The sequence below is a fragment of the Mangifera indica genome, chromosome 6, assembly GCF_011075055.1.
Source record: "Mangifera indica cultivar Alphonso chromosome 6, CATAS_Mindica_2.1, whole genome shotgun sequence".
NCBI classification, from domain to species: domain Eukaryota; kingdom Viridiplantae; phylum Streptophyta; class Magnoliopsida; order Sapindales; family Anacardiaceae; genus Mangifera; species Mangifera indica.
The window spans coordinates 18,785,830-18,809,735 of record NC_058142.1 but is presented as its reverse complement, the minus strand read 5'-3'; the positions used below and the strand labels follow the sequence as shown (position 1 = coordinate 18,809,735).

At 31.8% G+C, this 23,906-nt stretch overlaps 2 protein-coding genes across 3 annotated transcripts; both read right to left on the bottom strand.

Moving 5' to 3' along the window:
• Positions 1–370: 370 nt before the first annotated feature.
• LOC123218659 (ankyrin repeat-containing protein NPR4-like) lies at positions 371–2,053 on the bottom strand. 2 transcript variants are annotated; one of them, XM_044640183.1, is made up of 3 exons: positions 1,722–2,053; positions 1,209–1,636; positions 371–1,117 (listed from the first exon to the last, which is right to left on the bottom strand). In XM_044640183.1, exons 2-3 carry the CDS (start codon positions 1,539–1,541, stop codon positions 506–508), a joined length of 945 nt encoding a protein of 314 aa, XP_044496118.1. In that variant the 5' UTR covers positions 1,542–1,636; positions 1,722–2,053; the 3' UTR covers positions 371–505. The 2 variants fall into 2 exon arrangements, with proteins under 2 accessions (XP_044496118.1, XP_044496117.1); XM_044640182.1 differs by having other exon boundaries at positions 1,726–2,053.
• Positions 2,054–2,760: 707 nt separating this feature from the next.
• Positions 2,761–23,136, bottom strand: LOC123219764. Its single transcript, XM_044641743.1, has 5 exons — positions 23,087–23,136; positions 22,893–22,994; positions 4,059–4,141; positions 3,342–3,455; positions 2,761–3,206 (listed from the first exon to the last, which is right to left on the bottom strand). Exons 1-5 carry the CDS (start codon positions 23,134–23,136, stop codon positions 2,761–2,763), a joined length of 795 nt encoding a protein of 264 aa, XP_044497678.1.
• Positions 23,137–23,906: the final 770 nt, after the last annotated feature.

Sequence of the window (23,906 nt, the reverse complement as noted above, 5' to 3'; positions counted from 1 at the left end):
AGAAACCACCGCAGAAGGTTGACACACAGGAAGATGCCGGGAGGGTGGCAGTGGAAAAAGACAATGACAGCGGAGATCAGTGGATGGAACGCGACGGATGAAGGTGCGACAACTGAGAGCAATAGTGTCAACAAAGATGCTTGGGAATGGAAAAACGAAAACAAACAGTGACCAAAAGCAGAAAAAAATTGACTAAAACCCTCAAAATCTTTAAACCTAAATCTCAAATTCCAAATTCTAAATCTTAAAACCAAAACCTAAATTTGTATAAATGTTATGCCTCGGACAAGATAAAATACTAGATTTTGTATATGTGTGTGACTGTATTAGAGAAAAACAGGGAACTGATTTTATAACACATGATAAAAAATAAAATAAAAAGTGACACTGATTATTACATAATAAAGTAAACAAGACAGATCGTTTATTACATAAAATCATGGCATAATAAAGTAAACAAGGGAATTCGCGTCATAATGATTGATCGTTTATTACATAACATCAACTACTTAAATAAACATGACGTTACGATTTCTGTTGCTCTAATTTCAGAGGTCAAAAGCGCGCACTCTGCGGAGGCAGTTTTATATATTTTGTAGATTATGATGCTTGCGAAGGCAGTCATTGCCGTAATAAGTATAGGAATCCATAGCATGCCATCTTTGAAGACAATGAACATATTTGCACAAAACCCTACCATCATAAACACTACTGAAAGGAATAGTGATTCTAATCCGTTTAACACAGGAGACAAGTCTGAGTCGAAATCTGCTTCTTCATATTGGGAAGAGAAAGCGGAAATGAACCTTACTATGGATAAAGAGGAAAATAATAACGCTGCAGCATCTGATATTGCAAAAATTATGAAGGAAGCTCTTTGAACAAAATGTGGAGTCCCGGTGTCTTCTTCGGTGCCACCTGGTACTGTTAAAGCTGCTGTGAAAGCCACGGTGGCAATAAGTGTTGCCGCCACGATGCCTGCGTTTGCAATCTCCTTAGTCCATTTCTCAGCTTTATCCCTCAAATCTTTATGCTCTTCAGTAAATAAAGCTCTAGCAGTTTTGCCTTTTTTATTTGGAGCTTCAGCATCCACTGGATGCAAAATTCTCTTCACTTCCTACAATCAGTTAGGAAACATCTATCGATCACGGAAATAAAATTATTTTTATATATTCCCACAAAAAGGGCCGAGAGTAATACATATTTACCTTGAACCACAACAGCTCTACCTTCATCTGGTCAGCTGGTCCACCTGATTTAGTAATGGAACTATCTTCTGGTGGCAACTTTGCAGCCAGATGCAATATGTTGTTCCCTTCTTTATCTGTTTTCTGGACTATCAAATCCTTCTGCAATGGACCTTTTTTATTAATAAAACTGAAAATTATGTAGTGACGATACGTAACAGCAACATGAAATATGCTGCAATGATCTTCGTCTACTTCAAACATCATATCAGGATATGTCTGCCAAATTGTCTTTAGAAACAGCAAGTTTCCTTGTTTTGCAGCCTCAAACATTAGTGGCCAAGGTTTTCTCATAATTTCATGTATCTGGGAGTCATGCAAAAGTAGAACTTGTGTCCAGAGGCATACGACTAGTGCAATAGCGAAAAGGGGAGTCTTCGCACCAATATCTGTAACAGCACAATTATCTTAAACGATAAACGTTAAAGTAAAAATATATAAAGAAACAAACGAAACACTCGAGCAAGTTAATACCCACAATTCACTTCGTCTAGCGCCTCAAGGATCCGATACCCCAAGCCCATCCTGTCAATCCACAGTTGCTTCCTCTCATTTATTCGATCCCAGAAGCCGAGCTTGTTTATATCCTGCACGCATTGTCTCCTCAACGCTAAATTACGTCTCTTTATCACCTTTTTTTTCAAATCATTCCCTGCTTTAAAACAACATGCATGGAAGCACCATAAATGTTCTTAGAAATTAATAGAGTATATGTCGTAATCAAATCATAGAAATTAATAAAATTTCATAATTTATTACTTTAGAAGAGCCAATTTGGCAAATAAATGCTACATAGTAAATAACAAACGCTATATTTTAATTTTATTTATATATATATATTAAAACCATAATAACTATTAATAAAGAGAAAACTAATCAATTCATGGTGAAAGTGTAAAGGCTACAGTGAACTAACAAAGTCGGATCATTAATCTCTTCCCAACTCTAATCCCGTCCATATCGACACTAGGTCCCAGCACAGGCATTTTAGCCAAGTGATGTAATGCTGTCAACTGGTTTTTATCTCGCGCAATAGCCATCTGCGGGTGCCCCTCTACCAAATCCAATGCTATATCTACCAAAACAATGATCAACATCGTAAATAATATAAGTTCAACTTGACTTTCTATATATCAGTTGGATCAATCTAATTAATGGAGTGCTATCTTCAATTTACCCGATTAGAAAATTTTCAAATTTGTAGCGGTTAAACCAAAACTGTATCATGAAGAAAAGAATATAGAATATACCAAAATTATAATGTGTATAATTTATAAATTTACTGTTCCATAAAATTAATATTTACCATTAATTTATGATTGGTGATTATTAAGTTGAGCATTTGTATGATGTATTCATTAATTTGTGGTGTTTCTTAGTGTTGTCAATTGGAGGTAAGATCATAATTCATGCTAATTAGAACGTTGACTTTAAGTATAACTTGGGTTCTTAATAGCTTTACAAGTAGCCAAAATAAAAAAGTAAGAAGACTTACCATGCAAACCATGGTTTATCAGACTGACAAGCAACGTTCAGAATCATCTAATAACTCCTCTTCAGTAGCTTCATAAAGGTATTCTATCATCTCTTTGTTTCCCATCCTAGCTGCCATGACAAGTGGTAACATATCATTTTCACCTTTGTTCTTTCTTAAGTCTTCATTCTGCTCCATCATAGCCTTGACAATTGCAACCCTGTTGGACGCAGCTGCAAGAAAAAAGGCCGTATTGCCAGCATTATTCTTTATTGCTAAATCCTCTTTTTTCATTTTTTCAACCAGCTTTTTCACAAAAGTAGTGCGCCTTGCTGCAGCTGCAATATGGAGAGCGGTGTCCCCTTCTTTAGATAGCTTAGCTGTAATATCGTTTTTGTGTTCCTTGAAAATTATTTCAGCTGTGTGCCAATCACCTTCAAGTGCAGCCTGGTACAGTCGGAAGTGCCTATTTCTCGTTTCAATTTCTGTCAAGTTGAAACAAGAACAACCTTATGTATAAAATTTTTGTTACACTTGCATTTATCGCATTTGCCCTTGGAAATTAAACTTGTAAAGGCGTGGTCAAAATCAGATATAGCGTTTGCAATGTGAGAACGTACCAGCCCGCTTTTCATTAGGTGGGGCAATCAGAATCTCAAGTTTTGTTTCAGTTGAGGCACTTCCGGATGCAGAATTATCTTCCATGATTTCTTTGCTCTGCATTGGTGGTAACACTACAATAAACATTATGTTAGAATCAGCTGACAATGTATTTTGTAGCAATAGGTGTAGCATTGTTATTATTATTGTTTCAGATAACAATACATATCTAATCTAACAAATAAATTACAGAATTTATAAGGGTTTAGCAGAATTTTGTCAATGTCCTGCTATTTATTTTACAGTGAAATCTTAGTGATAATTCAAAGAGAATTCCAATTGTTCAATGAATCAGCTACTCCTAAACTGCAGCTGAATTCATATGCCTTAGTTGTTGTTGTTAAGGATTTAAATTTTGTCGAAGTAAATTCAGTTCAGTTTGCTAAGGAATTATTGTATATATATTTGTCTAAGTGTAGCTAGTAATTAACTTACAGATCTATCTCTGTTGGAAACTACGATTTTTTCCACTCTATTAAATTATGTACCGGATTTGTGATGTGGTGTACTTCTGTCTATCATATTCATGACACATAAATGAAAAAAATTAAGATGAATTTTGGAAGTGCAACACACTTTCGTCTTTTGACACTAAATGGTATTCAGAAAATGCAACATAAAATGAAGAAGAAGAAGAAAGAAAAAGATACAGAATTTATTGCAAAGTCAAAATGTACCATCCATTTTTTCACTAGGTGGAGCAATCATAATTTCATTTGATCCAGCTGCATGATTTATTTGCTCTTTATTCGTGGTGAATCTACAATGAACATTTTAAATACTAGAAAATGATTTTTGCAGCCTAAGATGAACCTTATGTTATATATTAACTAGAATATTAATTCATCATTCATCTCAAGTATTTCCAGATCTTATATAGTAAATGGCAATTAAAATTAAACAGAAAAATCTTGGCTACTATAATAAATTAAATATATAATCAATAATGTTGGCAATCTAGATATAACCAACTGCAAATAATAATAATAACATTGAGTTTAAATTTATGACCGCACCAATTAAAGATGAAGAAGAAGAAATGGGTTGAAAGACTTGCCTCTATTGGCACCGTGGAAGCAATCTGCACCAAGCTAAATTAAAAGAAAAAATTGCTCTAAGTTCTTTACCAAAGTTCTCAAATTCTTCCAAGTTTGGTTATATGTACACACATATATATGAACACTAATATATTAATGCTATATAAATTTCATTTGCATCATGCTTATAACGAAATAATTCAGTTCCCTGAAAGATGAAAATGCTGTCAAGGACTTAATGTTGGTGTAGTCCAAACCAGTAAGTTGAATTGCAGTTCTAATAATATGATAAAACCTTTGAGGCCGTCTAGTATATATAGAAAAGAAAGAGATAAAACTAGAAGAGAAGTTAACAAAAAGTGCAGTCTGAATTGTTCTCAAGTAAAGAATACATAATTTATTTTGCTTTAGAGGAGATGGAATCATAAGAAGAAGAGTGTGAATTGATTAATGAATCATTGTAATATAAAAAGGAACTCTTGCGTCTATGAAGACATCTAAATAAAAGAATAACTTCTGGATGGAGGAAGTAACAGTTTAAGCTCAAAAGAATGAAGGCCTTGTATGAAATACTCAAATCATATTGACCCAAGAAGAATTATAAATCGGGAAATTATATAAAATACCTATTTTATCTTTTTATCAAGCAAAAATGTCTATTTAACTAATTCTTAAGTAAAAATATCTTTCTTTTCCTATTCCTAAGCAAAAATACCATAGATTTTTTTTAAAAAATCAAAATTACTTTTGATCACATCTATATAAACCCTCACACTCTCTCTTTTATTATAAACGTTTTTCATACCACTCAAACACTCACTCTCACTCTCATTTTTACTTAATATCAATTAATACGGGTTCATTCGGAAGGAAAAAGTTCGTATTTCTGAATTCTAATCAAAAAAGTCAAATCATGAAAAAAAAATATTTATACGAATCTTAACTCCAAATTTAATTTTATTTGTTAAATTTAGTTTGTATGTCATGTAAAGGGGATATTTAAATATAAAATAATAATTTAGGGGTTAAATGAAATGGTAGAAAATATGGAGTATTTTGATATTACACGATATATAAAGGATTTAAATAATAGATTAAGAATAAACAGATCTATTTTGATACAAGACAACATACAATGGTATTAAATGAAGTGTTAGATAATTATGCGGGCTAAATAAAATGTTAAAAAATATGAGGGGTATTCTGATATTAAACATTGTAATAACGTTTTAAATGAATTGTTATGAATAGATAGATACATTTTTAAATAATACAACATACAAGGGTGTTAATGAAATGTTAGTAATTATAAGGGGTAAAATGATATGTTAGAAAAATATGGGGGTATTTTGATATTACATAATATATAAAGGATTTAAATAACATGTTAAGAATAGATAGATGCATTTTGATACAAGATATCATACAAGGGTGTCAAATGAATGTTAGATAATTATAGAGGGTAAAATAAAATGTTAAAAAAATATGGGGGTTATTTTAATAGTACATAATATATGAAGGATTTAAATAACATGTTAAGAATAGATAGATGCATTTTGATACAATAAAACATACAAAGGTATTAAATAAAAGATTAAATAAGTATAGGGGGCTCAAAAAAATGTTACAAAAATATGGGGCTATATTGATATTACACAATATAAGAAGGATTTAAATAACAATCAAGAGTAGGTAGATGCATTTTAATACAAGACAACATACAATGATGTTATATGAAATGTTAAATAATTATAGGGGGAAAATAAAATGTTAGAAAAATATGGAGGGTATTTTGATATTAAATATTATATGACGGTTTTAAATGATATGTTAACAATAGATAGATGCATTTTTATACAAAACAACATACAAGAGTATAAAATTAAAGGCTAGATAATTATGGGGTAAATAAAATATTTAAAAGATATGAAGGGTATTTTGATATGAATCATTGTAAGAACGTTTTAAATTATATGTTAAGAATAGATAGATGTTTTTTTATACAAGACAACATATAAGAATATTAAATAAAATGTTAGATAATTATAAATTGTTAAATAAAATATTAAAAAAATAATATGAGTATTTTGATATTAACTAGTGTAAGACTATTTTAAATGTTTGTAGTAGACTTTTTATTATAAATGATTAATTTTTTTCACAAATTTATTATTGTAAGAGTGATAATTAAAATGGTTGGTTATACATCAATTCGTTACCAAGGAGAATGGAAGATATAAACTATTAATTAAAATTCCCTCTAGTACAACATTTGAGGGATTTATTCAACTTTTGAAGGAGTCTTACGGTTTTGATCCAATAAAATACTACCTTCAACTATCAATGAAGCCAAGAAAAATTGCTCTCTACTGCCCCGTATAGATCCAAAATGATAAAGATGTCCAGGGTTTTATTGATATGTCTCAACACTTATAGGAATGTATTTCTGTTTTTGTTACATGTACCCTGATTGAAGGATAAGAAGAAGTAGAAGAAGAAGAAATTAGTGGAGTGAAAAAAACATATGATTTGAAAAACTTGATCAATTTCAGTAATGATGCATTGTATATTGCAAACTCATGGGCTCATAGAGAGAAAGATAAGATTCCCGATTGGTGTGACTTTGATGGAAATAACATGACTAATATTCCTTTTGAAAAGGTAGATCCCGAGCATAAGTCACTTGTTACCAAGGGTATGAATAGTTTGCAACTTAAAGATCCCATTTTGGGTGATGGAAATTATTCTAGGTCATTTTTTGACAATGTCCCCACTGATCCGTTTAGGTGGCTTCATGATTTTCCTCCACAGTCATCAACATCATCAAGTGGTACAAGATCGATTTGAGAGGAGAATGTTATAAAGTTCGGTGATATTTTTCATAATAAACAACAATTGAAAGATATTGTGAAGCAATTTGCCTTATTGAAAAAATTTCAATTCAAGGTTAAGAAGTCCGATATGGGGCGATGGAATATTAAGTGCGAGGCTGAAAACTGTCAGTGATATATATCTACAAGCAAATCCAAAGTCGGTAAAGTGTTTCAAATCTGTCAAATGAATCCAACTCACACATGTTTAGTTGATCAAATAATGTCACATCACCGACAAGCTAAGGCCTGAGCTTTAGGTCAATTAATGAGATCAAAGTTTGTATTGATTGATCAAATTTATCGATCGAAAGAAATAATTATGGACATCACCGACCGAAATAAAATTGACATTTCACATTCACAGGCTTGGAGGACAAGAAATTAGGTTTTAAATTCACTAAGGGGCTCACCAGAAGAATCATTTATATTGTTACCAAATTATTGCTATAATTTACAACGTACTAATCCGAGAACCATTACCGTTATTAAAACAGATGATGATCATCGATTTAAGTATTTTTTCATGGCATTAGGATGTTTCGTTCATGCATTTAGAGAATATCTTCGACCCATTATTTGCATTGACGCTACTTTCCTTAAAGGTCAATATCTAGGTCATTGTTTCCTTGCGGTGGGCCTCGATGGTAATAAACAGATATACCCCATTAGTTTCGGTGTCGATGAAAAAGAAGATCACGACATATGGTATTGGTTTCTCAGGAAGATTAAAGAATGCATCCATGACATCTCTTAATTGGTCATAATCTCAAATCGACATCATGTTATATATTCTGCAATAGATGAAGTCTTTCCAGATGTCCATCATGGATGTTGTTGTCATCACTAACTGTATAACATGCGAGCAAAGTACAAACGAGACTCAAAGGTAACGTGTTTAAACATATATTAAATTTTTATTCTGTTTAAATTTTGATCATAAAGTTCTCATATTATTTATTACCTTGCAGGTTACGGGTGTACATTAGAAAGCCATAAAATCATATACAGAAGCAAATTTTGAGGCTATAATGCAATGAACCCTTAAGTTGGGGTTTATCTACATGAGGTCAAATTTGAGCAATAAAGCAAAGCACACTTTCTAGGGCATCGATACAACATCATGCAACTAATATTGCAGACTCATTTAACGCCTTTGTCAGACATGCATGGGGTTTGTCTATCACGATAGTCATTGAGTTCATTTGTGGTATCTTACAACGATGGTTTTATGAGAGGAGAAACCATGCAATTACGTACCCAGTTGTTAATAACTATATATTTGAGCATGTATTTCTTTCTTTCTGTGTGCTACTAACATATGTGTTGTCAATATTTTTTCAAATTACAAATGAATACCCTAACTTTGTCACCCCTTAGACGGAGGAGAAAATCAGCCATCATCTATCAAAGTCTATACATTTGGAGGTTTGCCCAATTACACCTACTCGATATCAAGGTGTTGGTTTTGGTGAATATATGGGCATTATGGATTTCAATGAAATGTCTTGCACATATAGAAAGTTTCAGTTTTCACATATTTTGTGCAATCATATTGTTGCTGTTGTAAGACATATGAGGCTCACAAATGTCAACACATGGGTTCATTCATTCTTCCGCACCGAGTTCTATTATACAATATATGAGAAACTTGTCAATCCTCTTGGAAACTAATCAAACTAGTTATATGCACCAAAACAAAGAGTTATCTCAAAAGTCGTCATCTGGGTCATTCTTCTAACAGAAATCGACATCCTTCACAAGGAAAAAATGTTACACCTAGGATTTGTAGTCGTTGAAGGGAACCAAGGCATATTTGAACCCAATGTAAAAGCCCAAAACCAGTCTTGAACTCCACCCCACAAGATTTATCCAAAAAATGTAAAGGATCAAGATCTTGACAAGCTTCTATTTAGTTTTATTAATTATATGATTCATGACTGTTGTTTTAATTATTTGTAATCAATGTATTTTGATTATTGTTTCAAATTTGTAATTGTATTCACATGTGATGTAACAAATATTATATGAATAATCTCTTCTTCCAATTATTAGAATTAACTTTTCCTGATTTCATTAATGTATGTTTTACCTGTGTGTTCAGCTGAACTTATAAAAATCAATAAATTATGTCATTGAACCTGAATTATATTAAATAAATAATAATGATATTAATGTTGAAAATATTTTTGAGTATTTCACTAATACCATAATTTAAAGTTAATAACATCACTTTAATCTCATATAATTATTTTCATGACAAAATTATTTAAAAAATGAAATCAAACGCATATCTATACATAATAATAAATAAAGTATATCATACATACACATACACACATACAATAAATAAATACATAACAACATCTGAAGAACGATAAATAAATAATGATTGAACTAAATACACATCCGTGATCTACTTGATACAATGAAAATACAACTATAACGCTAAACGCCAATGCATAGAGGTAGATGACTCTCGAGGAAAATCTACATTCCGTGACAATGTCAAACACTAAAAAAAGCATAACATAAACATGTCACAATCACCGGAGCCTTCACCCTACTAAGGGACACCCTTCACTCGATGTAATACTAGGAAATCATGTCGTGGTGTATGCCCAAAAACTGTCTAGATATTAGTCACCTCTAATAATGTTAGCATGAATGTTGTATACGGTTGTATCTGCCACTCGAGACACCCTATATTCCCTTAGTATGATACCTCAGAGTCATACACCGTAATCGATCAATCACGAAAATCTATAACTCTATATACCCAATGTGCATAGTCAAAGTTTATAAGGATGAAAACTTATAAACAGTGAGAAATTAGAATGAATACAAGTGTAGATTATATTATAATTCAACGTAAATTACAATGAAAATAATATGATGTTATACCATATCAACTATCCCTCGTGGTTTGTAAAACAATCCTAGGGTATAATCTATTTCAACCATCGTTGTGAAGAGCCCAAGAAACTAGTACTCCCCTGACCGTGTGGTTTGCCAACTCTTACGAAATCGTCGCATGGTGATCATTCTGGTGTTGACGTAATATACGCAAAATAGAATCCACATGTTGAAATGGTATAAAAAACTTGAATTGTGTTAGTTATTGACGAATATATCAAAATTTTAACCAAATTATATAGTACAGATAACTTACATCGTCGATCAGTCACTCGCACAACTCCACCATAATCCATCAGAAATTGTCTTTCGACTTAAACCAGATGAAGTAAACTTGATACGCGTTGGATGTCACAACTCCAGTGTACCATGCGAGGAAAGATTCTTCACACTCTGCAGTAGAGGACGGAATGGTTCGGAGTTATCATTTCACCCTCCCTTTGATTGGATTTATATACGAGGTGCAAACGAGTATACCCTTTTGAACGATCCGACCATATGCTATACAAACCAACTACAAGTACATATAACTATTAATTCATTATTTCTTCTTAAGTAACAATTACAAATTAATAGATTAATGTTACCTTATCCATGTATGCCAAATGAGGTTTGCTAGAGAATCCTCTATCGTAGTCAAGTCAACCATGCGTACCTCTTTGACGGACTGCAAAATTATATATTTGAAATTATCAGTGATCAGTATATATGAATAGTTGTATACAAATTATAATGGATATACCTTAATTTGGCTTGCATAGGAAACATCCTCCTATAAGTCTTCCCCCTATGAACTAATACTTATTGTCTTTTTGTTAGAGCTGGGGATATCAGCAAGTAGCCACAATCGCTCACCTTGAAAAGGAGTCAAAACATTTTTAAATAAACATAATAATTGAAAAGACAAATTGATCAATGATATTTCATGAAAAAAACACTACCTCTATAGTCGAGGAAGGTGTTCGGGGAGAACTCTTGATCAATAATGCCTCAATTCCAGTAACCTATATGTATGAAAAGAACAAAATAAAAAATGATATTTCATATAAAATATAATAATTACAATAATTTTCATACCTCAATGAGGGGATCTGAAGCAATCAAAAATCCTACTAAAAAGCCTTTATGAGCAAGACCTTATACGAATATATAAAATGAATTAATCAATGACAATTAATTACAAAATAGAATATCACCGATAAATAACATATCTCAGATCAGAAGATGATGTAACAAAATGGTCAATCGATACCCCTTCATAGTGACTACCTTAGGGTAATAGTAATAATTACTTGATCAGTGACATTTCATATAAAACATAATCAAACTATAGTAATAACATTTAACATTAAATATCTCTAAAAAATTAAACACATACCTTATCTGGCTGACAGGATGGTATTGACCTGTCAATGGAAAAGGTCGTTCTAACATCGTCATGCATACACTATGCAAAGTTAATATAGTTGTTAGAGTAATAACGAAATACAATTTTTATAAGTAATAAATAAGATGTGATTTTACAACCTGATCAACTGGAGTTGGACATGTACGCATGATGATTTCCTCCAAATGAGTCAAACGATCCTTTAATCGTGTAACATCCGAATTCAGTTGTATCAGTAAACTCCACTTCCAAAATTACCCCTAGAATGGATTTTATAACTTGTTGTGTAAAGAAATTGTAAAAGAATTAGAGAAAACTACTAAATGAGCAATATTTTTCAAAGGGGGTAAAATGGTCATTTTATAAAAATTCAAGGGACAAAGTGGGAATTAAAATTGAAGGGCACACTTGAAATTATATGGTGGTGCTAAGGGTTTTTGGTAATTGGCTAAGGATAAAATAGTAATTTATGGAAAATGTTAAGGGCAAAATGGTCCAATAGGCTTATAAACTTATTTCTATTCATTTTCTCTTCCATTTTGCCGAGAACCTCCATTGTTTGAGCTAAAAACTTCCCTTAACCAAAATTCGTCCAAAAACCTAGCTAAACCACCTAATTTCCAGAGGCCCCAGTTATAAAAAGTGTAGATCTGTCAATTCTGGTCAGTTCTAAGGTAAGAAATTTAATTTTTAAGATATGTGAAATTTGGGAGTTTGATGAATGATTATATTTTTGGTTGATTAAGGTTGCCAAGAAGAAGAAAAGAAGGTGAATAAGCTTAAATCACCTATTTGGAAAAGAAAAGGTAAGAATTTCATACTTTACATACTTAAAGTAAATTTGAGTTAGGTTATTTAAATAACCTTTACTTATATCAGTATGTAAGGTATTAGAATTAAGGTGATTTATGCTTAAAAGGATAAAGAAATTCATTAGGATTCATGATGTAATTTTTGGCCATAAGGGTAAAAAGGTAATTTTGGTCATAAGGGCAAAAATGTCATTTTATGCGATATAGGTTAATGTTGTTTAATTATGTGCATGTTATGTGAAATAACCCTTATATTAAGCCTATATTGTATAATTGAAATTAATTTGAGGCATGATATATATATATATATATATATATATATATATATATATATAAATGCATGAGAAAATAATATGAAATTTGAGAAGGAATGAAAAGAGTAAGGGAAAATAACAAATGTGCATATTTCATATTATGATTATATATGCATACATGAGGAATCATAATATATGCATGATTTAGAAAAAATAAAGAAAGAGGAAAAATATTTTCTGAGTCATGCATGTTTTTACAATAACTCATATGATACAGGAAAGCAGAAAACATACTAAAAATCCTTACACGCCAGCTGTACTGTGTGGATAGCAAATAAAATAATCGGTTGTACTGTGTGGACAACCAGCTGTACTGTGTGGACAGCAAAGAAAAAATATCAGCTGTATTGTGTGGACAGCAAAGAAAAAATATCAGTTGTACTGTGTGGACAACAAAAGAAAAATATCAGCTGTACTGTGTGGACAGCAAAGAAAAATATTAGTTGTATTGTGTGGACAGCAAAAAAAAAAAAAATATGCGTGTAAGAGAGAATTATATTTTGTATGGTGACTGCAAGTACTATCATCTGTAGTCTAAATCGATCAATGAGAATGAGAGAGAAACAAATTAGTAAATATTTTATGAAAGTCATTTGCATTAGAATTATGCATACAAGCCTGTGTGGCTGATAAAGAGTTGAGAAAGATGTACGATCAGAAAATAAAAATGTCATGGCACTCATACATGCATAAATCATAATGAGTGAATCATATCTGTATAGTAAGGAAATGAATAAATGTGTGAAAGAAAAGAATTATGATATGTGTTAAATGCGTGTTCTGTGTCAATTATTTTGTTGTAAATAGTTCAGACACGTTGAGTATGGAAAAGATTATAAAAGATTAATACTGGTATGAAATACTTTAAGTGTTTAGTATGATTTTCTTACTGAGCCATAGTCGCTCACTCCGTTTAATTTAATATTTTACAGGTAAAGAAATGCAGCAAAGGTTCCTGGGGAGCACTAATGAGACATGAGGCTAAAGGAGGAAGGCACCATAATTTTGTTGACTTAAATGTTATAATGTATATGTAATACATATATATATATATATATATATATATATATATATAACTAGTTTTGAAAATTGGTTATAAAGTTTCGGTGGGTGATAATTTTTATAATTGTTATTATTATGTATTTATTTTACTAATTGTGGTTAAGTTGATAAAAATCCAGTCAATTGGTGGGACTGGTTTGTATGAATTACAAATTGAGAGTGTTACAGGGCATAATGAAAAGGAGAAAAATATTCCCTGGGCCCTCTAAAATAGGAGAACTCATGCCGTTTTTCTGTAACACACCCAATGGTTAGGAGAGGTTACAAATCGAGTCACCTAAGAGGACAAATCATCGCATAATTGAGTCATCACACCTCGTTGCAAAAACAGGAAATCTCACATAAAATCATAGTGCCCCAGTATGCCAATTTCATATCTACTGTAGATAGATTGGGTGATACAGACGGGGGACACTCCTCCATGAGAGGATGAGTAACATGGTCCTTAACCCTAGGAAACTCTGTGGTCTCAGCCACTGGGCTCTGAACTTCAAGGGGACATAAAGGCTACTCTATAATATGAGACTGAGTAGGCTCCTCAAGTGTCCCAAGAGTATCAACGGGTATATCTGAAAGTAGCGTGACTGGGAAAACTTCATCTCATGTCAAGGGAGGCATCGAAGATAATGAAGAGGAATACGTATCTGACAAACTGGTGTACTCACAGAAGTTCACATACCACGGTAGAGCCTCCTCAATCAATGATGGATGAAGCAGAAATGTGACATCATCCTATTCATGAAGATTAACGATTACACACTTGGTCACCAGTGAAAATAGTGCCCATATGACTTCAAATAGGGATGTTTCATGTACACCACTTAAACATCCATGGGGACACATGGATATTGATCATATCAACTCAATCATACAAGGAGTCCATTGTCTCATATATCAAATACTGCAATATAATCATTAATGATTAAAATAAATCAAATTGTATTTTTGCTAATTAATATATATAATCAATAAATTTAAACTTACCTGAAATGCAAAAGGAAATTCGTGGAGGTCATATTTGCGTATTTCAGGTATCTGTTCGAAGCAGACTTTATCACTCGCCTACAACATCGACTCATACATCATCTGCCACATGGCAACGCCCTAAGGATAGGAATTAAGCCATCCAGATGATCAACCAACTATAAGTATTCGATAGATATTTTCTTTCGTTGATAATTCCCTAATAAAGCCATGTGAAGACAGTACAGTAAGATCATCTTGGCAACATCAATATCGTTATCCCCCCATGGTCTAGCCAAAAAAACACATTCTATGTCGTGATACTACACCTTCGGATAGCCCCAAAAGTATGTATCTCTGATATTATGTTTGGATGAGCAGAGAATATAAGATGAAAGAGCAGTGAGTTGGCTAAATGATAGTCTTGCCATTAAAGAAAACTCAAACAGACTGAATCTCACATCAACTCCATTAACCCTAAACCATAACTAATCTTTGACGGACGGCCGATGTAGCTGTCGTAGGAGGAATATATGAATCAACACTCTTAAAAATTTGGCATCGGGTAGACGAAGGAGATGCTCAAAACATGTCATCTCAAACAGTCAAAGCTGATTCGAGGTCAATGTAGATGTAATCTTAGACAATGCGGTGCATTGTGTACGACATATAACCTCTGCCCGAAAGTGTCTGGACACATCGGAGATTTATAGCTCACCTTTAACACGTTTCCATTTTATGATAAGTATCCTACAAAAAATTTTGAAAATTTGTAAGACATTCATAAAAAAAAAAATATGTAAACAAATGTAGAAATGACAAATAAAAAAATAAAAAGATAAAAAAATAGAAAAACAATCAAAACAAAAATGATAAAAATCTGAAAAACTAAACTGAAATTTGAATTTTATACGTTAAAATACCCTAGAATATCAACAATCAAAAAATCATTCGAAAATTTGAAAATACAAATTGATATATCTTAAAATGGCAAAAATCAAAAAAACTAAACTAAAATTCGAATTTTATAGTTTGAAATACCTTACAATGTTAACAATCAAAAAATCGTTAGAAAATTTAAAAAATAAGAGTCAATATATCCTAAAACGGTAAAAATAAAAAAAAACATAACTGAAATTCGAATTCTATATGTTGAAATACCCTAAAATATCAATAATTGAAAAATCATTCAAAAATTTGAAAAATATGAGTCGATATATAGTAAAACAACGAAAATAAAAAAAAAGAAACTGAAATTCAAATTTTATACGTTAAAGTACCCTAGAATGTCAATAATAAAAAAAACATTTGAAAATCTAAAAAATATGAGTCAATATATCCTAAAACGGCGAAAATCGAAAAACCGAAAATGAAATTCGAATTTTATACGTTAAAATACCCTAGATGTCAACAATTGAAAATCACTCAAAAATCTGAAACATATGAGTTCATATATCTTAAAACGGTGAAAATCAAAAAAATGGAACCAAAATTCAAATTTTATATGTTAAAATACCCTACAATGTCAAGAATCAAAAAATTATTCGAAAATATGAAAAGTACAAATCGATATATCCAAAAACGGTGAAAATCAAAAGAACAAAATTTAAATTCGAATTCTATACATTGAAATATCTTAGAATGTCAACAATCAAAAAGTCCTTTTTCATAGCCATGTCTTCAAAGATTCTAAAGAAGATTTCCATTATAATCACAAAAAGATAGGGGAAAATAGGATCTCTTTGGCAAAGTTCCCTAAAACTCTTGAAAAAACCTCCAAGTTCCCTATTGATGGTCACTATGAATAAGGGGGTGATGATGCATTCCTTTATCCACCTAAGAAACATAGGGTGACTTTCAATTTTCTTAAAAATAGTTATCAAGAAACTTCAATCCACTATATCATAGGCCTTCATGAGATCAATCTTAATAACACACTTCTTCTTATTCTTCTCACTCTTATGGTAATTGTGAAGAAGCTCATTCCACATGAGGATGTTGTCACTTATTTTCCTTCCCCCCACAAAGGCACTTTAAAATTTGTTCATAAAAGAAGGAAGCACATTCTTAAATCTATGGGCCATAATCTATGCAATGCATTTATAAATAACATTGCAACACAAAATTGGCCTAAAATCTTTAGCCCTTAACGAGTTTTCACATTTAGGCACAAGAGAGATAATAGTGTTGTTGACCTTACAGAGAAGAGATCCCAAAGGAAAGAAATACTTGATGGCCTTAATTATATCGTTACTAACTATATCCCAAGCCTTTTTATTGAAAAGAGATCCAAAACCATCAGGACTCGGCACTTTGTTACCATCTATGCCAAACAACGTCCCCCCTATCTTCTTACTAGTAATTTCCTTAACCATATCAAGAGCCACTTCTTTAAGGACAACAAAGTTTAGGAGGCCCCTAAAATCACCGTCAAAATAAACATCACCACGACTTCAAAGCAAATTCTTGAACAAAGACACTATTTCCTCCTTAATACACTTTTTCTCCCTTGTAAAGGTGGCATCCTTAAGGAAGAGCCCATTTATGGCATTTTTATTCCTTCTCCCCTTGATGCACTTGAAGAAATAACCTGTGTTTTGGTCCCCTTTCTTAAGCCATTTGATCCTTGACTTTTGCTTCATAAGGGATTCTCCACCCAACTAAGTCTACGAAGCTCCCTAGCACAAATCTTCTCTTCCTCAAGTAGACTATTGTCTTGCGGGTGTTTATCAAGGCCCCTTAGACCCTATTCAATCTCTCCCTAGCACATCTAGCTCTTTTAGAAATATTCCAATACTCCTTTCTATTAATCTCCTTCAAGGCCATTTTCACTTTCTTGAGCTTCTTCACAAAGGCAAAAAATTTTCATGCTTCACCCATAAATTAAAGAATTTATTTTCCTTTTTGTTTCATTATCCCCACTAATAAGAACGCATGGGCTATGGTATGAGAACCCACTGAGATGGAAGACCCCCATAGATCTTGGGAATATTTCAAGTCACTTTCAATTTACTACGATTATATCAAACTTGCAAGCAATACGGTTTTCTCCTTAGTAAGCCCTCATGAATATGAGGTCTTTAAGATAAGCTTCACTGCAACATTTATTCAACACTTCTTCATGGAATTCCCATCTAACCACTCCCCCAATCTTTCCTCCCTTTTTCTAATAACATTAATCCATTAGAGGTATTTTTAAATCAGTTAATGTCTTTCCAAAGTTTTCTCCTTTCAATGCCACCTGCAAGCTCAATCTCAAAATGAATACTTTGTTCTTTTTTTCAACAATCATCACTGTAATTTTTTGCGAGTTCCAAGTAATCTAAGTCCAACCTTTAGGATTAGTTTCATTATTGTGACAAAACTCCCAATCGCCAAAGGTATTTTTACTCACTTTATCCAAGTTGTTATCCATAACTCTAGTTTCAACAATAGCAACAAAATCAAGATTATTTCTAGAGACAAAAAGTCTAATCTCTTTTTTTCTTAAGGGGTTATTAAGCCCCTAATATTCCGTAGCTTGATGTAAATTTTGAGAGATGAGTTGGGAGGCATTCTTTCAACTTTTTTTAATAAGCCTTTTTTTTAATCTTTGCTCAACTTATCTCCCTTATTTTTCTTGAGGTCTTTTTCATCCACTTTGATCAATTTTCCAAATGGCTTGTTTAAAGGAGAAATCTCATCCTCACTTAACTCAACCTCTTGAACCTAATTAAAAGTTCCAAGAGTTATCTGTTTCTCTACTTCTCCAACATAGGTAGTATTGCTAACATTTTGAGTCAAATTTATCAATTCCACTAGATTGCCTTTTATCGCAAAAGTTACATGCTTGGGTTCCAAGTTACTCTTTGCAGAAGGAAGGTTAAAATCAATAGTGTTAAGTGGGTATTCTTCAACCAAGTGATTAAAATTCAACTCCAAATTCTTCAACTCACCAATTGGATTACCATCATTTAATAGAATTTTCCTCAAAAGTTTTTGAGAGCCTTTTGAGACCTACATAACCATACTTTCTTTCCCATATTTCTTATCGAGCTTGACACCTCTTTGACATTTCTTAGATCAATGCTTATAACTCTTCATGGAATTGTCATAACTTCTATAAAATCTTTACCAGAGGCATTAGTTAGAGCAAAATTTTTCTCTTCACTAATCAACTCGATAGAAGCACCTTCCTCGTTGGCCTCAATTTAGCAAAAACATCAAATTTATTCTAAAAAAATTTACCTTGTCTTTTACTACTCTACTCCATATCCTTTTTTTACTTTCCCTTTGCACACTTTGGTCCACCCTTCCTTCAACACCCCACACCTCCCTCCTTTGGAAGGTTTTCCATTTTCAAATGCTTTGACTTTGTTCTCAGGATCGCATGCACACAAGCTCCTGTGATGGTCAAATCTCTTGCACCAACTGCAAGATTTCAGTCTCTATTGGTATTCAACTGATATCATAACTAATTCTCTATTGGGCAAGATAACATCAAAAAAGTCTGGGAAACCTACTGCTAAGTCAAATTCAATACACACTTTAGCAAAACCAATCTGTTTCACATCTAAATAGATGGACAATTCCTGCAATTATTGTCTCTTAGAAGGACAATAAATAGTATTTCTTAAATGCCATGTGGACATGATAAGGTTATTCCTTTCTCCTTAGTAAATAAAGCTTTGGGAGTTTCCTTTTCACTGTTTTTATTGTGAGCATCCAATGAATGCATAATTTTACTCACTTCCTATGGCAAACATTGTAAAAGTTCTAATCAATTAACTAAATGAATACTATTATCCAAAAAAAGGAGTGTTGTGATATTTACCCTAAACCATAACATCATTATATCTAGTAAACTTGGAAATGTTTAACAAGTTTTTGGTTATTTTGGGAACACATAGTATGTTTTTTTAAGTGTAAGAACTTATTGTAAAACAATGTAGACAGAGAAATGGAACCAATATAAGAAATTTTTAACACTCACCATTCCCAACTTCGAGTTGTTAAAATCCCACATAATCCTCTTTAATGGCTAGATGATCAACCTTCAAGATGACATGATCAGATGCTTTTGAGTCCATGACCAACTCAAATCCTCTATAGTACTTAGACAAACATAATAAGATTTTGAGGAACAATTTGATATACCACAAGTTGTACTACCCTTCATATTTGTTTGTTATACTACTTGGGTTGTTGCTTGATTGGAACTGGGGACTAGTTGAATCTATGACACTCCTTCTCTACCTTGATGATTGTGTTGTACTGACTGTGGTGGCTGAAACTGTGAATACACTTGTGGTTGTTGTAGCTATGAGACTAAAACTGAGAGTACACTGATGGTTATTAAGACTGGTGAGGATAACATAATAATACGCAAAAGTAGCTAGAATTGGACTAGAAATAGTAAGACAAACAGTATTAACCATGTGATTATTGCTCTCTTGGTTTTCCCTTTGCCTTAAAAATGTAATATCAAACCTATGATAAATTGTAAGGCCATGTGACCAATTTTCCCACATAATTGACAAATAACCTTAGGCTTGTTAAAGTAACTTCCTTTACTTTTACCTTGTGTACAGGAGTTATTGTCATTTGTCATAGGTCTGAATGGCTTCTACCCATTTCTCTCTACACCAACAGTTTGTCTTGAGTTGGAACTAGAATACAATGCATTTATATCACCACCTATCATACCACTATTGACTAGAAAGACCAAGAATTTTACTAAGCCTCTACTCATACTTCTGCAAACTTAACATCTGCTAAACAAACTTTCTCACTTGATAAACCAGATTGGTCACAATAATGGTGATTATGGGCTCAAATTCAAGTCCCAAGCCATTTATAACAAAATTAATCAATTCTTCTTTTGTTATTTCTTGACCATATACAACTAAAGTATTATACATTTCCTTAATTCTCCTAATATACTCTTACACAGAAAGATTTCCTTTCTTAAAATTTTGTAATGTATTCCTAAGACTAGCAACTTTTACTTTAGACTCAATCACAAAATATTGCTTTAAAGTATTCCACACTTCATTAGTAGTTCGGCAATTTGCTACAGTACCAAACATATCTTCTGAGATTGACGCAAATAACCAGCTCATCAATAATTCATCAAACCGTATCCAAACAAAGTAATCAGGGTTTAGTTATTTAGAGTCTTTTTAAAGCAACATCAAAACTGGCAAGCATAAATGGAGTAGGGTGCAAGACTAATCTTGTAAGATACTGGCAAGCATAAATGGAGCAGGGTGCAAGACTAATCTTATAAGATGCTCCCTCAGCCCATGTGCTCCTACTGTGTATAAAGCTTGAGCTCGCCAATACCGATAATTGTTCTTGGTTAACTTTGGACTTATAGCTTGTAGACTTGAAATTGGAAAAGTGTTGAAGCTCACTCAAACTACTTTTCTAGACTCTTCACCAATCAACCTCTGTTCAAGAGTCATCAGACTCCTTGCAGTGAACAATCCCGAATCTTAAGCCATTAGTCGCAAGTCAGTAGCTCTAATACCATGAAAGATTTTGAGAGTGTTCAAAAATACAAAGACTCAACAAATCAAAAGATCACTAATCTTGTGAACAAGAAATTACATCATGGTCGTTGATTCAAAACCAACTCACTTTAACAATTTGAGATCAAAACTAAAAAGAGAAGAAAAAAATGTAGAAGACAAGAGAACTGCTGAAGATGTTTTTTGAACTTCGTGTACTTGGAAGCTTCTCAAGTACGTTTTTCTCTTCCAATCTAATGTGTTTTGTATTAAGCCAAAACTCACCGTCTTGAGAACTTTTGTTTAGAATTCATGAATATTGAGCTGCTTCACAATTGACTAAACTTGGGCCTCAAACACAGCATTGGACTGAGCCTCTTCTTCATAATAACATACTAGGCATATGTTTTGCTCTAACAACCAAACCACTTAAAAAAAAAATTCTATCTTCTTCAACTGCTCCATTGTTTTGGCTTATTACACGAAAACTTTTTATAGTATTATAGTCACCACTCTTATGTATGAAAATGAATTTCATAGTTGATATTACAATTATATGAGACCATGCCAAAGCCCATTGTCAAAGGAAAGAATTTTCATCTATATATCATAATCAAAACCATTAATTTAATTATGAAATCTATAATATAATATTATTCATATGATCTTTGCATGAAATTTCAAAATTTTGTCATATATCAACAGGGAATATTGATTGTCATATCATAACACCACTCATCAATGTATATGGTCGACTAATCTTAGGGTTGGTCGATTGATTGTCAAAAGATGGAACAATCAAGATAAATGATTGGCAAAATAAAAACCTATAGGTATCATACTATCACTTACCAAACTTTGTTTTTTTTTTCTTATGAATGAATTGAATTCCTAATTTTTTTATTAAATAGACCAAATTTTTAGATTTTTATATTGAATGAATTCTTATTATTTTTTATTAAACGCAGCAAACTAATAACATAATTTTCAAAACAAAATAAAACAAATAATTTTAATTATTTTTGTTTAATATCTTCAATTAGAAATACTAAAACTTTAGTCATTTTTATTTAAAAAAAATCCAAAAGTTTAGTCACTTTTATAAAAATCAAAAAATTTGGTTTTTTTGTATTTTGACAGTTCAGTACCTTTAATAAAAAAATAATTAAGTTTCTTTAATAAAGTTAATATGATAATTTCCTTGTATTTTAATCCCAATTATTAATTTAAAATTTTATTTATTTATTTGTAAATTGTTGCCTCGACACTTCGTTCAATGTTCCTAGTCAATAAATTTTAATTTTTTAATATTTTATGAATGTACACTCTTCAATGGTGCATTATTAATAATTCTAATAATCAATAAATAAATTTTACAAAACTACAAAAGAGTACCTTTTTTATTAGAATGAAATTAATTAAACAAAAATATATCAAAAAGATCTCACAACTTCTATATAATGTTCCACCTTTTATAGAAAATATTTAAATCTTTCAAGCACATTTTCCTGTAATATAAAATAAAATATGTATAATTAAATGTCCAAATCATTGCTTCATAAATTGACATTGCCAATTCCATCACACTATGAAGTTTGAAGAAATAAGAAAACAATTAGACAATATCTGGCACTTTTAAAGCGTTGAAAATCATCATACTCAAAAACATAGGCATTAGCAATAACTGGAATAGACAATGCTGCTACAACATCAGCAATCTCACCCCACTTAGCTTGATCCTCTGGCCTATCTGCTACTTTTCTGCAAAATTTTTCAAGAAAAATACATGTCATAACTGAAAAATTAATGATGTTGTAGACTAATTAAATTTTGCTAGAGCCAATATTGCTGACTCCAGAATAGAGCAGCAGAGCTTGGATGCATTATGTGGTAAAGCCAACATAGTTGGTAAGTCTAACGCTCAAGTATTAATGATTGTACAAAATGTACAAGCTAGCCTTTTGCAATACGTTTTGGAGGCTACTGTTGGGATTAAATAGTTACATAACACTGAAAGACAATCATAAGAATCCTTCTGTTTGCCCAAGTACAGGAGTATTTCAAATATTACACCGACAGGTTTGTAATACAGAATTCAGATGACTTAGGCTGAAAAGTTCCTAAAATTTTGCAATCACATCAGTAAAAAGGTGAATTTTCAAACTCCTTATTTTGATGAAGACACAGTAACTCAGAAGATTATTTATTACGTTATACTTGTTTACAAGTTTAAAGATCATGATTTAAATCATTAATTAAATCTGAGAATTAGTAGTGGAATGAAGAATTTGTAATTAAAAATATTAAACTAATTAAAATATACTAGAAAATCGAAATTCACTTACATGTCAAACATCAAGGTTAGACAGTGAAACTCAAATCCATATCATCAATTATCAACTACAACACGTAAAAAATAGGTAATAAATTCTTGCAATATTTTAAAAACCAACATTTTAGAGATTAATGAAAAATACTTACTATCTTCTGAATTATTATCATCGTAGATTGTCGAACAAGACTCTTCACTTTTCAAGAAAATAAAAAAAATTAAAGACAAAATCTAATAATGATTAACTTTATATTAAAGTTGATAAAAATTCATTTTATTACCTTTTAGGTCAACCCATAACCAATTTTGAGAACACATTAATGTCTCCAATGTACCTGAAT